General features: G+C 40.9%; 1 protein-coding gene across 5 annotated transcripts in view; it reads left to right on the plus strand.

Moving 5' to 3' along the window:
- Positions 1–1743: 1743 nt before the first annotated feature.
- Positions 1744–17963, plus strand: part of LOC138952069 (spectrin beta chain-like) — a 165459-nt gene continuing 149239 nt past the window's right edge. For all 5 annotated transcript variants that reach the window (XR_011451293.1, XM_070323641.1, XM_070323643.1 and 2 more), the window contains exons 1-2: positions 1744–1901; positions 12708–12866. Coding sequence is in view for 4 of the 5 variants with exons in the window: in XM_070323641.1 (XP_070179742.1) it covers positions 12743–12866 (124 nt within the window). In the remaining variant the exon portion in view is untranslated. The remainder of the gene's footprint in view (positions 1902–12707; positions 12867–17963) is intronic.

Consider the following 17963-nt stretch of genomic DNA (forward strand, 5'->3'; position numbering starts at 1 on the left):
AAAAACACTCAAAACTTATATCCGATTGAAAAGGAGAAGAAGACGCAGACACCGGTCCAAACACATAGATCCTTGGATGGTTAAGAATGACTAAAATACTAGTTAATTGAACAAAGTGTGGAGACGAAGAAAAGCTGCTGGTAAGGCGCTGAACATCGCTCACTCAAAATATCTGAAGGATTTCTTGTCTGATGTTAAAAGACCTGAGTTTTCTCAAAAAGATAGAGAGATCGAGAAAGAGAAAGAAAGGGAGGGAGAGACAGACAGACGAACAGACAGACGAACAGAGAGAGAAAGAGAGAGCGAGACTGAGAGAAAGAGAGAGAGAGAGAGAGAAAGAGAGACAGGTAGAGAGATCGAGAAAGAAAAAGAAAGGGAGGGAGAGACAGACAGACGAACAGAGAGAGAAAGACAGAGACATGGAGAGAGAGAGAGAAAGAGAGAGAGAGAGAGAGAGAGAGAGAGAGAGAGAGAGAGAGAGAGAGAGAACCCGCGCACACGGGCTTTTTACTCCTAAACATTCACCTTTATTCCCGAGTACGCAGTACTAGGGTCCAGCAGACTTTAATTACACCCCCGGTATAGGGGTGTGTATAGGATTCGGTCGATGTGTTTGTTTGTTTGTTTGTGTGTGTGTTTGTGTTCGCATATAGATCTCAAGAATGAACGGACCGATCGTCACCAAATCTGACCACCAAAAAAAAGAAAAGGAAAGGCTGCTTCTCCACGTGGGGTACGAAACTCAAACACACACACACACAGATATCCTGAGGGCCACTGGATACCGTCACCCCTAAAATGTACTCATGAACTGAGCTGTAAGCGATTGGACTCGTCTACTTTGGTCAGTGCGGGTAGGGAGGGCTGTTCAGCGACTGTTCGCATGATCGCCCCCAATATGCATGCATTGACTCGGCTGTCAGCGAAGAGATGGGTCCATTTACTTGAAAATAGGTAGAGAGGGTAGAATTGAGTTCGCCGCGAACAGTTCGCCGCGAACATAGCGTTTCCTACAACATGAAAACTTTTTGTCTCTGCGCGAACAGATCGTTTGCTCTATGCAACGCACCTCAGAAGCGACTGAACATGATAACCAAGCCACGCCCACTTAGTTCCTCTCCACGACGTAGCCGGTAAGCTTACTTGAACACACAAGGTGGCCTATGTACTTAGGGTACCCTAACCCTAACATATTTGTGTCTCATTAGTCATAGTTTAAAAAGTGGGAGAGCTGTGAGGTGCTAGTTCTGACACACACGACTTGTTAAATAAAGGAAAAACAATGTAAAGTGTGTTGCCGTAAGGCAGTTCGAGCAGACGACTTTTCAATGTTCATTCATTACAGGTGCTTTGGGTTGTCCGCACTGACTTCTCTTCAAAAGGGCAGAATGTTATGTGCAGATTTTTGCAACGAGTATTGCTAATAGCTTTCTCGCAAATAGTAATTTATCTATGAAATGCAATGATGAATAAGCGATAATGAAATTCCGATACATTATTCATTTTCAGTGAACGGATTCTGCAGGGAGTACCCATAATACTATGATGACATCATTCATTTCCGTGATATTCATGCGCGCACACCTGCATAATTTGAATTTTTGCAGCCTCAGTCTGCTTGCGAATTATTTATTATATTATTGCAATATTTTCTGATAATTTTTTAGCAAGGTTTTTATTTTGTGCAACATAATGACGTTAATCCTGTACTTGACACGAAGAACTCTTTTGTGTATTCATGTGTAGCTTCTCTCGCCGTCGTTAGCAGGCTCGCGTCGGGTTCCCGCAATCTTCTGCAACCTCCCCGATATACTTACTTATTGGACGATTTCTGTTGCTTTTGTGTTTAGTGAAAAACGTGGATACTAACGACCAGAATATTCTTCGATCCAGTCACACAGGTAGGAATTATTTGCGATTTTGAATTAATGCAGACAACAGACATCGGAATTACAACCTGATGCTTTGAAGCCGTCTACTACCAACATGGCTGGCGCTTGGCTATATTCTACACCGGCGTGAGAAATTTCTATTTTTATTTGATTGAAACGATTGATCTGCTGTTAAATTTGTTGCTCATTGTCTAATTTGTGCACAACTGAACACGTATTCAAGAGCTCCAGCCAATTCTGTTTTTATTTCTTTGATCTGCGTGCGAAGGTGACCCACGGAGGCGTCCCCGTTAAAAATGAGTGCAAATGTAGCCAAATGCTATGCGGCTGTGTGCAAGAGTGAGTCAAATTTATGTTGAGGAGCGTCATTGGCAAGCTGTTGTCTGGTGTGAGTATCGAATCCCGTATTGCATCGGGTCAGCAACTAAGCAGGGGTGGTTGAAACAGTTGTCCTGGTCGTTGAATAACCGAAGTTTGTAGAATTAGAAACGCCGGAAGGCTCCAGAGTCCAGTGTTCGGATAGTGCTTCTTCCTTTCCTGATGGTACAACTACAAGGACAAGGCCAGTTAGGATCGATGGGTACATGTCTATGATTCATTCTCTCGTTCGGCACTGAGTAACAAAAGCATACTATGCAGAACAGTAACATGGTCTTTTTTTGCGTGTTTTTGAATTTAATTGGAAAGTAAACAGACTGCTTTGATGACTGATGTGCTACTGTTACTGTTAGTTAAAAATCAAAACACAAAAAAAGTGCTAGATACACTCCAGCAAGACTGAGACTAGTGAGAGCTGCTCAATGAAACGTAAGCTTTGTCACTGTTAGAAATGCTAATGTGAATTATGCATTTCTATTTTCAGAGGCATTTCTTTATGTCATGTGTTGTATAGATACATGTGTGAGGTGTCTTTTTTTTTATTTAAAGACATGCCACTGCCAGTTTTGGACCAGGTACATATTCTTCAATTTCAAATCTGACTAGAGAAGAACCCTGCCTTACAAAGTTTTGTTGTGGGAAAAAGCATTTTTACTGCGAAGGTTTATGAGAAGTGCAGTAGTTAAAGAAAGTAGAAGTGTTCTTCTACTCGCTAAATGCGAGTAAAGTTCCTGAAAAGAAATGTTGGTTTGGCTAGTACAGTTTGCTCTCTGGCTTGTACATTTTCAGAATCAATAGCCAAAGGCTAGTGCACCATTTTTTGGACTTGCAGGGCTGCTATAAGTACAGTGCAACTCTCTTAGCTTTATGTTCTTGTTTGGAATTAAAAGCACCAGGTTGGCAAAGTCAATAGTCATGCACATGTGTTTATAATTTATATTTAATCACTTTTCTTGGCAATAAATCGTCGTAGTCGTAGTATCTCGTCGCGATATAACCTTCGTGGTTGAAAACGACGTTAAACACCAAATAAAGAAAGAATGAAAGAAAGCTGCCTCATTTTTTTGCCCATGTGAGCTCAAATGTCCAACTGCTTTTCAATGTAAGTTCTTGAGGAGAAAACGTGTATTTTCCTTTTTTCAAGGGAGCGCTGAAGATACGAGGTTACCATTATTAAACCATGTAGAGGAGCACATCGGTTGCAAACCTTCAACATGAAAATGGCGAATTAAGGGTATTTGACAAATGTGGGGAAAGCCTTGTTAACACACATTCTGACTGCTATTGCACTGTTTCAAAGAAAATATCAGCCATAAATTATTTGATGCGGTGAATTTTCAACTTACTTTTTTTTTCAAACCCTCAAAAATTCAGATACGTTTGTGAATTACAGCGATGAAATGGTTAACTTTAAGTATGTGTTAAAATGACAAGTTGGCATTGCCGTCTCATGTCTTGTTGATGGGATAAGACCATGCCTCCCTCCGCTTGGTCACATTCTAAACATGAACAGCATGGGTGCTCCCCTCCGCTTGGTCACATTCTAAACATGAACAGCATGGGTGCTCCCCTCAGTTTGGTCACATTCTAAACATGAACAGCATGGGTGCTCCCCTCAGTTTGGTCACATTCTAAACATGAACAGCATGGGTGCTCCCCTCCGCTTGGTCACATTCTAAACATGAACAGCATGGGTGCTGAGCTCCCCTCCGCTTGGTCACATTCTAAACATGAACAGCATGGGTGCTCCCCTCCGCTTGGTCACATTCTAAACATGAACAGCATGGGTGCTCCCCTCCGCTTGGTCTTATTCTAAACATGAACAGCATGGGTGCTCCCCTCCGCTTGGTCTTATTCTAAACATGAACACCATGGGTGCTCCCCTCCGCTTGGTCTTATTCTAAACATGAACAGCATGGGTGCTCCCCTCCGCTTGGTCTAGGTTAACCCTAACCCATGGGTGCTCCCCTCCGCTTGGTCTAGGTTAACCCTAACCCTAACCCATGGGTGCTCCCTGTGCACATAGTGTCAGTCTGCAACATGAACTTGTCAACAAGGATTGATTGTGTAAAACTAAAATTAAAAAGCACTGGTGCCTATTTTAGAAAATTGATTCATCAAATGATTCATTCATTCTAACTGACCACAGCAAGCTGATTTTTGGTATGTGACCAAGTGGACTGTGGAGGGATGGTCTTATTGGCTCGTATCCCATGTTACTTTTAGAGCCTGGCCATGTTTGATTGAGTATACATGCACATGTATGTGTAATTGTTAAATGTCCTCCTTACTAGGATTTGATTGTGATGTTCAGTAATAAAATGTCGTTCCTAAATTTATGACATTGAGAAAGGAAAAGGGGAGTGGATGCGGTGTGCATGTGGAGTAAAGGGTGGGTTGAAAGAGAAAATAGGAAAGGGTTGCTTTGCTTATGTTGTGGGAAAGAGGACCTCATTGAGCAGAGAGAAGGGTACATTGACATGGCCTCCGGTTGATAATCCCCCGCTGTTTTCTCACAGTTTATTCAGCTTGTACCCCAAGCACTTCTCTGCTCCACTGCTCACATGGAAAATCAACCGACTGCTTCTTGCTTTGTGGTCGTCTGAAAGTTTATTGTCCTGAAAGTCCTTTTCCCATTCAGTTCTTGGCGTAAGCTTCTTTGTTGCATTTATTCATGAGTTGCTGGCCTAGCATGTACTGTATTCAGATTCTTGATAATAAAAAAAGTTCCAAATCACTCTGGGTTCCTGCGTACATCACTATAATTATGATCAGGATGGCTGTCTCAGGTCTGTTCCGGCTTTTGTTTGTAAATTAGGGTCTTGTCAATGTCATGCTCAATTTGTAAATTTTATTAGGGTCTTGTCAAGGTCATGCTCAATTGGTCGATCACTAGACTTGTGGTCTTCTTCTGCGTTCGTGGGCTGAAACTCCCACGTACACTCGTGTTTTTGCACGAGTGGAATTTTACGTGTATGACCGTTTTTACCCCGCCATTTAGGCAGCCATACGCCGATTTCGGGGGAAGCATGCTGGGTATTTTTGTGTTTCTATAACCCACCGAACTCTGACATGGATTACAGGATCTTTTCTGTGCGCACTTGGTCTTGTGCTTGCGTGTACACATGAAGGGGGATAAGCCACTAGCAGGTCTGCACATAAGTTGACCTGGGAGATCGGAAAAATCTCCACTCTTAACCCACCAGGCGGCCGCGCCTGGGATTGTGATCTTCTAGTCAAATCAAGGCCTGAAACGGACATAGGTCAACTTTATGTGATGACTCAGGGGCAGTATCCTTGTCGTACTTCTGTGGCACATAACATTTACAGGGGTGGGATTTCTTCCGTCCCTGACGGATTTCCGTCCCAGGAAGAATTTTTTTGGTTTTTTTTTACCTCTTGAAGTTGGAAAAAAAAAAGTTTATTTTTTATTTTTTTATTTTTTTAAACTTTAGAGGGGCACGGGTAGCTCAGGTGGTAGGGCACTGGACTTGTGATCGAAAGGTCGCTGGTTCGAATCCTGGCCGGGATGGACACAGGTCAATCTTATGTGCAGACCCAGAGACGGTATCCATCTCCCTCCCCCGTGTCACCACAGTGGCACGTAAAAGACCTCGGTCATTCTGCCATAAGTGCAGATGACTGATAACACCTAAACACGCATACACCTGTGTATCTCATCTAAAGTCGGGTTAAAACCCGGGAACATGCCCCTAATGGCTTTGTCAATCCCTGGCAGCTGTTGTTTACACTCCGTTCTGTGTACAGAAGGTCAACTACCTTTCACCATTACCAAATTGACCAAATTGAGTGACATGTAGGGAGAAGCTATGTCATGTCATCCTGGCAAATATTATGAGAGCTTACAAGCGCCAAAACTAAATATTAGTAATTAACCCGTGAAAGTTACTAATTTTCACAAGAAAATTACAATTATGACGTGAGGGCGTAAAACTTTATTTTGCTTCCTATCATCTCTCAAGTTGAAGAATGGTCTTTGAATGGTTATTTTGGCTTCGGTGGCAAAATAGGCCTGGGTGGTTTTGGTCTAAATTGAGATTTTGACTACTGGTTTTGTAAAGTTGGGAAAAGTAACAATAGTCAGAACTTTGCTGCTACATACTGAAGAGCACAAAACCGGGAGACCTTTTTCTAATTCTTAGTTCAACATGTGAAGACAAACCACAACACAACCACCATCAATCTCAGCAACACATGTCACAACTAGAAGTAGAAACTAGAAGTGTTCCAGTGTGTCAGTAATCAGTTGTAAACTATTGTCAGTCATTTCCTTATGAAGACCAATGGCACCGAGTCAGTCTCTCTGGTAGTGGTACACATTTCTTGCATTCCCCCAAAATACCAGTTGTTGTTTGCTTTGGGTAGAGAGAGAGAGGGAGCAGTTGCTAATGCTAGAAGACAATGGCCAATGATGTGTATTAGGCCAAAAAAAAAAAAAGGTCTGTTTACGGTAACCCGACCGACCCTAGTTTTTTTCGCGCGACCCTAGACTTTTTTTTGGCATTTGGGGAAAAAAAAAAATCTTGTTTTTTTTGCAAAATAACGTAAAAATATGGTTTTTTCAAAAAAAAATAAAAAAAATAAAAAATCCGGACCTACCGACCCTATTTTTTTGGCCTGTGTTACCGTAAACAGACCTATTTTTTTTTTGGCCTTACCACAATGTGTGGTCAAGTAAAATGCCCTCTTAAAATTGATGAAGCCGGTCAAATGTCTATTCATGATGATGAGTCCAGGACATCGGTCCCATTCACGAAAATGCGTAGCAACATCCCTGCGAGAATGTCACAGTGTTTGACATATATTATATATATGCACATGAGGGTCCGCCTATAACCAGCAGTTAGTTCTGCCTAGAGAGAGCTGCTAGACGCTGGATCCAAATCCCACTGGCCCCTCTCCTGTTGTGAGGTTGCCAAGGCAACTGGGTTGTAGGAACCGCGTGCTCAGCATTGGGGTTACGTGAAGGGAGGAGCGCATTGAGCAGTCACTGCTGGCTGGGCAGGTTGTGAATTCTCACACACTCACAGTTGGTCGTCAGCATGTGGGCAGGGCCAGAGAGTAGAGTGGTGGTGAAGAACTTTGTGCCACTGATGGCGCTATCCTCCTAGTGCCGGGGTTGTGTACGTCTTTAGACTGTGCTGTGCACTTGCACACAAGAGGAGTCTGTTGGATGGAGAACCTCTGTATGAACTTTCTTTCGTGGAGTGCTTTCCATCGGACCTACAATGGTGCAGCTGTTCTCTTTATATTGTGTCTCGCTCAGCTTATTTTGCCTGTGTCTTCTTCCAGTAAGACAAAACCTGAATCTCTGCTGGGAAACACTAGAGTACATTGTACTTTTGTAGTTTGGAGTCAGCCTGGTAAGGTGCTGTGAGGTGGGTCTTGCTGCCAAAGATTATATTTATCTTTTGTTGTTGTCGCAGTATTGGTGAAAATGGTTCTTTATTCTTTTGATTTTATGTTCAATTTGTATTTTCTGGTCCTCTGTCGTAGCCTTTTTGATTCAAATGTAGTGAATTACTGAATATGAGGTCAATTCATCGGTCAGTCTCATCGGTCAGTCTGTTAAATTTAGTCTGCTGAAACAAAACTTAAACTACAAAGGATATGCCCAGGCATGAAGCTAGTGATATTTCAAAGTATACCAGATAATTAATGGCAGTAGAGCTCCTCTTAAAAAAAGCACCAGATCCCTAGTTCTACCCCCCCCTCCCAAACACCCCCACGCAATGATTGATGGAGGAAAATGTTTAGGACAAGTTAGAGAAAATGGCACTTGAACAAGTTGAAGTGCTTTTCTCTGTCCCTGTCACTCAGAAGGCCCGGTTTATGTGAATGAACCACAACCATACAGTGTCTCTTCTTTGTGTGACTGTATTCATGTGGGGCCTCTTCATGAGTCTGAGGCTTTGGAGTAAAGCTGGCATTTTGTTGTACTGCTTTTGTGCTGGGCTGGAGTTCTGAAGCTGGCATTTTGCTGTACTGAAAGTGTGCGTGGCTGAGTTTCGTACTCTTTGTCTTGGCTGATATATATTTGTATGTACTGTGGAATGGGGCTTTAAACTTAAAGTGTGCGTGGCTGAGTTTTCTGCTCTTTGCCTTGACATATATCTTTGGGGATATACAGTGGAATGGGGCTTTAAACTTTAAAGTGTGCAAGGCTGAGTTTTCTGATCTTTGCCTTGACATATCTTTGGGGATATACAGTGGAATGGGGCTTTAAACTTTAAAGTGTGCGTGGCTGAGTTTTCTGCTCTTTGCCTTGACATATCTTTGGGGATATACAGTGGAATGGGGCTTTAAACTTAAAGTGTGCGTGGCTGAGTTTTCTGCTCTTTGCCTTGACATATCTTTGGGGATATACAGTGGAATGGGGCTTTAAACTTAAAAGTGTGCATGGCTGAGTTTTCTGATCTTTGCCTTGACATTTTTTGGGGGATATACAGTGGAATGGGGCTTTAAACTTAAAGTGTGCGTGGCTGAGTTTTTAACTTCAGGTTGCTCATTGTGTTTACCATTAATGGCTGGTTTTCTGCATCCCTTCAACTTCATGAAAAGATTGTGAATAAGTTCAATAAGGCTAATGAAACGATTGTGAATTGGGCTGTATATATATTGAAAAGAGTGTGAGTTCGGCTGTATAATGAAACGATTGTGAATTGGGCTGTATAATGAAAGATTGTGAATAAGTTCAATAAGGCTAATGAAACGATTGTGAATTGGGCTGTATATATATATGGCCTTGGCTCAGAAATGGCGTCGAACTCCACTTTCCCCCCACTCGGGTTATTCATGGCCTAATTTCTGTGAACAGAGCCACAGAAGGACAACGGAAAGAGATTTCTTGGATCTAAAACATGTTTACCTTTCCGTTTTCACTTCAAGTCGATAGCCGATGTTGTTCTTTTGGTCGCTGTGACGCAATTTGTGCTAACTATCGGCCGAGTTTTCTCGATTTGTTTGTGACATTTTACAGTGGGTCTAATTGGATTAATTTATTGCGATAGTGTTCGAGGACATAACATAGAAAATGAAGTTTTCCTGTTCTGCAAAGGCTGATGAAATCATAGAGTATCTTTCGGGCAGAAACGGTCAATGCATCGCCGAGTATTTTCCGGAAACAAACGAAGTGATGTTCATCACGTATTGTCGTAAGGAAACACGCGGATGAATCGTTCACTACAATGAGTTATCAAAAAATACAATCGCCGTTGTTCACTCAAATATTTGATGAGACTAGACCCGAGTATTATTTGCTGGATCAAAATTCATGGTTTGCGTTGTAGTTTGTACAGAAAATGGCTTCATAGGTGAAATGTGTCAATTTGCTGTAAGATGCATCGTGATGAACTACATTTTTGATCGGACTAATATTTTATCGGAAAGGTGTGAGCGGTCACATTCCATTGTTTTAGGCGCGAAATCAATAAAGGGTGAAGCGTCATTGTGAATGAAGTCGTCATGGACGAAGGAAATAGAGAACGTAAAGGTAAATGTTTTGCTGTAATTGTGTTATCTAGAGTGATGAACTGCGTGGCTATGAATAAATGTTTGTAGTTTGTTAATTTGTCACAATGCAACGATGTTTGTTTTTCTGTATTGTTTAGCAAGTACTTGTGCGTAGTTTCCGATCTTGAGACAATTTTCAATTCGATTCCTACATGTGAAAAAAAAAATGTGTATCGATCTTTTGTAAAGTGATGAACTTACATTTTATAGAAACAATTTAATGAAAGACTGGAGAAATAATCATAACTGGCATGATTTCACCAATAATTTGAAAAAAATAAAACCGTCAGCATGTTGTTATTTTGATAGACAAATGCAATGCCTATTGTTGACGTAGTTCATCACTTTTCAACAAATAAATTACACTGATCTAAAAGTTAGCGATTTTTGTTGTTATTTTAGAAATCAGTCATGAAAAAAATGCCTTAATCTAATTGTTTACCACGGATCTTCATATAGTTTTGATAAAATCAAACTTATCTCCTAGAATTACTTAATTGGCGTAGTTCATAACCTTACAGCAAGCATCTATTGCCAAATGTGTGTAAAGTGATGAACAAAGGTAACTTTTTTTTCCTTTGTCATTGATTGGAATTTTTTAAACAGTTACCTTTTACTTGTGTCAAGTTCAAAATCTGGGATGTTCAACTAATTACAAAATGTCTTCAAGTCACATGAGCATGCACAGTTCATCATCTTACATCAGATCTCTGCAATCTGATTTGTGTAAAGTTATGAACAAACACCAAAGTTTTCTCTATCTCACATTATTTTTTTGAACATATCATATTTGGAGTATTTTTAATCTTAAGTCATATATATTCTTCCATTTTCACTTATTTTGCTTATGTTCTGTCACCAAAGTGGTTTGCGGGTCTCATTATGTGTTCATCTTGTGATGTAAGGTGATGAACATTTTTCTTATTGGCGTCACTAAATCTTACTATGCTCGGTTTTTTCCTCCAATGTTCTATATTTTATGTCTGCCACCTAATGTAACTTGTTTAATGACATGTTAAATGAATTATGCAGAGAGGACATGCAGTCATTTATGTTCAATTTTTTGACAAGTTTGCTGTAATGTGATGAACATCTCCAGTTTTCATGTGATAACTTTTGAGTGCTTCAAGTTACAAGTTTTTTTTTGCCATTGATGTTACCCTCCTTTGATGTGTGTGTTCTGGATATGTGTATTGTGTTCTAGCTCTGTTCCGTTTGGATACTAATATGTGAAATGTGACTTTGTCACGCTGTAAAGTGATGAACAGAAAAGATGGATGAGTAATTTATGTAATTGTTTCTTGTTCACGAACTTGAATTTTGTCTCGTTGATGATAACATGATAATTTATGTCACTTGACATGATGTTTCAGATGACTTTCTAGATAACGTGCGACCTAAGTTTGATTTTCTAGTTTTTACAAGTACTGAATAGAAACTTGCTGTTCATACAATTCAACATTTCATTGCTTTAAAAGTAAATATTTGCTTGCATTATCACTCTGAAATCTGCTACAGATGCTAATTGGTACATGAATGTGATTCCATGTATATTAACTGATAATTCTGTAAGTTTTTGCTATTTTTAACGGAGGCCCTCACATTGTTGTAAGGTGATGAACTGTCCTGCTGTTTATTTTTGTCGGGAACGTAATTCCAATTACTTTATTTTGAATTTTGTACATATTTATCCTTTTGACTTCCTTTTGTCAATTTACAACTGAAATTTGTAAGCTGTTTATTCAGGTTTCCTTTTAATTGGCATGTTTATCTTGTGACATGATGTAAGGGTGATGAACAGCATGTACGCACATTTTTGTCCACTGTTAACACAATAAATGTCCGATTTCTTCCAGACTTGTTGGGTTGTCTTTGTCATCTTTTTCTCTTTGAGGTGCAGTTTATAAAAACAACATTTTCTGAAAAACACTTTTTGTCACAGTTTCTAGACACCAATTCTGAGCCAAGCCCATATATTGAAAAGAGTGTGAGTTCGGCTGTATAATGAAAGGATTGTGAATTGGGCTGAATAATGAAAAGAGTGTGAGTTCGGCTGTATAATGAAACGATTGTGAATTGGGCTGTATAATGAAAGATTGTGAATAAGTTCAATAAGGCTAATGAAACGATTGTGAATTGGGCTGTATATATATTGAAAAGAGTGTGAGTTCGGCTGTATAATGAAACGATTGTGAATTGGGCTGTATAATGAAAAGAGTGTGAGTTCGGCTGTATAATGAAACGATTGTGAATTGGGCTGTATAATGAAAAGAGTGTGAGTTCGGCTGTATAATGAAACGATTGTGAATTGGGCTGTATAATGAAAAGAGTGCGAGTTCAGCTGTATAACTATAATGAAAAGAGTGAGTTCGGCTGTATAATGAAACGATTGTGAATCGGGCTGTATAATAAAAAGTGTGAGTTCGGCTGTATAATGAAAAGAGTGAGTTCGGCTGTATAATGAAACGATTGTGAGTTCGGCTGTATAATATTTTTTATATTCTTTGATGTGCACCCTTATGCTGAGTGTGATAACCCTCGAATGACTAGTCCTGTGATAAATATTGTTCAATGACATATCTAGTCCTGTGATAATGATAGTTTTTAGCGGTAAACTTTTAGCTAAAGCTGACGGCAATTTACCTATTTGGAATCATGTTACTATTCCTGTTAGTGTACATATGCGTGCGCGAGTGTAGTATGCTTCGTATGGTATTTTTATCTGTTGTCTTATTATTTGTTTTGTCTTTTAATGTGCACCACACTGAAATTTCTCTGTATGAGATAATAAAGTATTCGTATTCGTATTCGTATTCGTATTCGTAATAAAAAGAGTGGGAATTAGGCTGTATAATGAAAAGATTGTGAATTGGGCTGTGTAATGAATGTGATGACGTATTGCAGGTGGATGTGTGTGTGACTGGGCGTGAGACAGCACCATGACGGAGATCGAGTCCTACTCCAACTCGGTGCGCTGGGATCCGGGGCAGGCGGAGGATGACTTTGATGCTGGCAACAACTCTTCCAAACTCTTTGAACGATCAAGAATCAAAGCATTAGCAGGTGAGTGCCTCATCTAGTCTATTAAGTATGATATAACAATGGATTTAAGTGTGTCTGTCTGACTGACTGTCTGTGGTAGCCATACCTCAGGGCTGGCAAGAGGCAGGAACAAGATAGTGTTGCATGTACACTGCCTAGGAGCCGCAGGTGTGCACCTGGGTTTTAGTTTTTTGATTTATTGTTTCCTTTCTCAGATTATGAACCTCCCCTTTATTGAATACATCCTACATAGCACAAGGCCAGTTCAGTGCCTAGTGTTGATCTGTAGCAAGCACATAATGCCAGTGATATTCAAGACTCAATTGCTCCTATGAGTAGATAAAATGAAGAAGAATAAATTAACTGGACAAATCATGAACATTCTGGAAGCAAACGGAAGTAACTCTTATTTGGTTACACTTTCAAGGGAGGTAACTCATCATTCTCCCAGAATGTATAGAGTCTGCGTTAGACCTTTTGCTGAGGTATGTAGAATTTTCCCATTGAAGGGAGATAACTCATGTCAAAGTTATTTTAAGCACAAAAAAGTGTGTTGATGATAATACTGTTACATTGTTTCCCAGCCTTTTAATCCAAATGTATGAGACACTTTCATCTCTTCTTATCCTTTTAATCCAAATGTATGAGACACACTTTCCTCTCTTCTTATCCTTTCAATCCAAATGTATGAGACACACTTTCCTCTCTTCTTATCCTTTCAATCCAAATGTATGAGCACACACTTTCATCTCTTCTTATCCTTTCAATCCAAATGTATGAGACACACTTTCATCTCTTCTTATCCTTACTTAAAATCAGATTCTCGAAGTTTGTTGGAGAGGGGAGATCAAAACCACCCTGTCTTGAGGCTAGTGCACCTTATCTCACCACCCCCCACCCAATTAACCAGTTAGCATCAACCCTTTAACTTTAACAAGCAGAGATGTAGAAAAACAAAGGTTTAAATACACAATTGGGTCATGACATTTCTGTGGGATGAGCTGTAAAATGTATTTTGCGGGTGCTTTTGTTACTGTTTTTCGCCATACTTTGTTTAACCTATGGTTCACCTCTTTACGCTTGTCTGTATTACTGGTAGGGAATTCACAAGCTTGTTGTTTCTTTTTGAAGTGAGCAATCACCACACACATAAACAGAGACACGAAATACATTTCCAAACCCCAGACATGCACAACATAACCTGCTAAACAAGTATAATAAATATATCTTGATGTACATTAATTAGAAGAACAAGCAAATTTTTTCTGTACTTTGTAATAATATGCTATTTGTGGAAAAGAGAAAAAAAAAGAAAAAAAACCCACAAAAAAACCAAGCAGAGATGTAGAAAAACAAAGGTTTAAATACACAATTGGGTCATGAAATTTCTGTGGGATGAGCTGTCAGACCCTTTAGATTTGTGTATACATACATTTATCACTATATAATGTTACAACTTACAGTCAATTCTCAAAACCAAGAAATTTTCAAAATCCCTAAAAATTTCAGTTAGGTTGTAAACTTCCTGTTTCAGTTGGGGATTTTAAAAATTTCCTTAAAAAAAAATCTATTGTACCAAGGACTGGCTGTGAGATGAGCATGACAAGGGGGGGGGGGGGGGGGGTGAAGGGCAATTGAGGGTCAGAGGAGGTATGGAGGTTGTGTCCACAACTATCTAGGGCTAGTGGTGAGATGTTGGGGCTTTGTCCCTCCCGTCAACACTCACTTGTTTGATTCAAACACAGGCTGCACTGTCCCCTTCCTGCAGTACTTCTTTTTCCCTTGTCCCACATACCTGTGTCCCTGGCTGAGATGTTGGGGCTTTGTCCCTCCCATCAACACTCGTTTGATTCAAACACAGGCTGCACTGTCCCCTTCCTGCAGTACTCCTTTTTCCCTTGTCCCACATACCTGTGTCCCTGGCAGCTGATTGCCAGTCACATGCATTGATTTGATTCAGTTCAACTAGGTAATGAGACCCTGGCAGCTGATTGATTGCCAGTCACATGCATTGATTTGATTCAGTTCAACTAGGTAATGAGACCCTGGCAGCTGATTGATTGCCAGTCACATGCATTGATTTGATTCAGTTCAACTAGGTAATGAGACCCTGGCAGCTGATTGCCAGTCACATGCATTGATTTGATTCAGTTCAACTAGGTAATGCGACCCTGGCAGCTGATTGATTGCCAGTCACATGCATTGATTTGATTCAGTTCAATTAGGTAATGAGACCCTGGCAGCTGATTGCCAGTCACATGCATTGATTTGATTCAGTTCAACATATGGACTGGGTGGCCGAATGGTAACGCACTTGCGCTCAGAAGCGAGAGGTTGCGAGTTCGACCCTGGGTCAGGGCGTTAGCAATTTTCTCCCCCCTTTCCTAACCTAGGTGGTGGATTCAAGTGCTAGTCTTTCGGATGAGACGAAAAACCGAGGTCCCTTCGTGGGCGGGGATATAGCTCAGTTGGTAGCGCGCTGGATTTGTATTCAGTTGGCCGCTGTCAGCGTGAGTTCGATCCCAGGTTCGGCGGAAATTTATTTCACAGAGTCAACTTTGTGTGCAGACTCTCTTCGGTGTCCGAACCTCCCCCCGTGTACACTACATTGGGTGTGCACGTTAAAGATCCCACGATTGACAAAAGGGTCTTTCCTGGCAAAATTGCTTAGGCACAGTTAATAATTGTCTACCTATACCCGTGTGACTTGGAATAATAGGCCGTGAAAGGTAAATATGCGCCGAAATGGCTGCAATCTACTGGCCGTATAAAATTTCATCTCACACGGCATCACTGCAGAGCGCCTAGAACTGTACCCACGGAATATGCGCGATATAAGACTCATTGATTGATTGATTGATACACTACATTGGGGTGTGCACGTTAAAGATCCCACGATTGACAAAAGGGTTTTTCCTGGCAAAATTGTATAGGCATAGATAAAAATTTCCACCAAAATACCCGTGTGACTTGGAATAATACTAATAGGCCGTGAAAAGTAGGATATGCGCCGAAATGGCTGCGATCTGCTGGCCGATGTGAATGCGTGATGTATTGTGTAAAAAAATTCCATCTCACACGGCATAAATAAATCCCTGCGCCTTGAATATGTGCGGGATATAAATTGCATAAAAAAACATTTAAAAAAATCCCTGCGCTTAGAACTGTACCCACGGAATACGCGCGATATACGCATCATATTGATTGAGTGATTGATGCATTGATTTGATTCAGTTCAACTAGGTAATGAGACCCTGGCAGCTGATTGCCAGTCACATGCATTGATTTGATTCAGTTCAACTAGGTAATGAGACCCTGGCAGCTGATTGCCAGTCACATGCATTGATTTGATTCAGTTCAACTAGGTAATGCGACCCTGGCAGCTGATTGATTGCCAGTCACATGCATTGATTTGATTCAGTTCAACTAGGTAATGCGACCCTGGCAGCTGATTGCCAGTCACATGCATTGATTTTGGAATGGCTATGATAAACCGGATGTGATTTAGCTGGAAAGTTTTGGAATAGCTATGACAAAGTAGACGTGATTTTGGGGGAAAGTTTTGGAATGGCTATGACAAAGCAGACTTGATTTGGGGGGGAAGTTTTTGAATGGCTATGACAAAGTAGACTTGATTTGGGGGGGAAGTTTTGGAATGGCTATGACAAAGCAGACATGATTTTTGGGGAAAGTTTTGGAATAGCTAGGACAAAGCAGATGTGATTTGGGGGGAACGTTTTGAAAATGGTTATGACAAAGCAGACTTGATTTGGGGGGAACGTTTTGGAAATTGTTATGACAAAGCAGACGTGATTTGGGGGGAATGTTTTGGAAATGGTTAGGACAAAGCAGACATGATTTGGGGGGAATGTTTTGGAAATGGTTATGACAAAGCAGACTTGATTTGGGGGGAACGTTTTGGAAATTGTTATGACAAAGCAGACGTGATTTGGGGGGAACGTTTTGGAAATGGTTAGGACAAAGCAGACGTGATTTGGGGGGAACGTTTTGGAACCCAATAGTTTCTCTCTATATCTATATATGACTAGTGTCTGTCTGTTCGCGATGCACGGCCAAAGTTCTCGGTGGATCTTTTTCAAATTTGGACACCGTATTCAGCTACACCCCGGACACAACCTCATCGATGAGATATATTTCAACACGTGGTCTCAGCGCGTAGCGCTGTGCGCGCTGAACCGATTTGTTTTGGTTTTGTTGTTGTTGTCGGGATCCACTACCAGTAACTCTTCCTTATCTTCTCCAGTGTTTTCAGCCGCGATTATCTCCCTTCCTCCGTGTGGCGTCAATCCATATTTCCGTTACTACGTTACTATTTTTAGAAGGTCACTGCACGTTACTATTTTTAGAAGGTCTCCAGTGTTTTCCGCGTTTATCTCCTTTCCTGCGTGCGCCGGCTTTGCCGGCGTACACCCGGCACAGCCAGGTCCCAGGCGCAGCCTGGTATTCGGCTCTACTTCTTCCCGGCGAAGCCAGTACCCGGCGAAGCGGGTAATCATCTAGTATATTATATGTACAGACAGGATATGTGTACAGAGTAGTTTCTCAAACAAGGCTATCATTCTTTTTGTTTCACTTTAAGCTTGGTACATGAAACAGGAAATAAATCCACAATGAGGAACAGAGAGAAGGTCTGTATAATACTTTATTTTTAATATGGGAGAGTTGCGACAGATGAGCTAGGTCGAAGCATTTAAAACAGCAAGTGATATGAAGGTCATTTCAGCTTAGAAAGAAAAAGATCTGTTCAACTTACCTAATTGAGTTCGACCAGACAGCCATCTTTGTCCAGAGTATGTGTAGCAATCCCAGTGTGACAGTGCTAAATAGGTTTCACAGACTGCACTCCACTGCTGTTTGTGATGAAGGCAGGGCTACAGTAGCACTGTTTGTTCTGCGGCAGTGGCCCCATCATGGTTCTGTGATTACAGCTCAGTTCATCAAGCGGAAAATGGCAATTTGATACCATCATTTTTCCAATTGTGCTGCAACATTTTTTGGGGGGGTGCTACTGCAAAAGGTATCTTGCGGCCTAGTGACTGTGACTGTGTTTTCTGTGGACCAGTGGCTGTGTGTTTTGTGGTCCAGTGGCTGTGTTTT

Source organism: Littorina saxatilis, linkage group LG17 (assembly GCF_037325665.1).
Source record: "Littorina saxatilis isolate snail1 linkage group LG17, US_GU_Lsax_2.0, whole genome shotgun sequence".
Lineage (NCBI taxonomy): Eukaryota > Metazoa > Mollusca > Gastropoda > Littorinimorpha > Littorinidae > Littorina > Littorina saxatilis.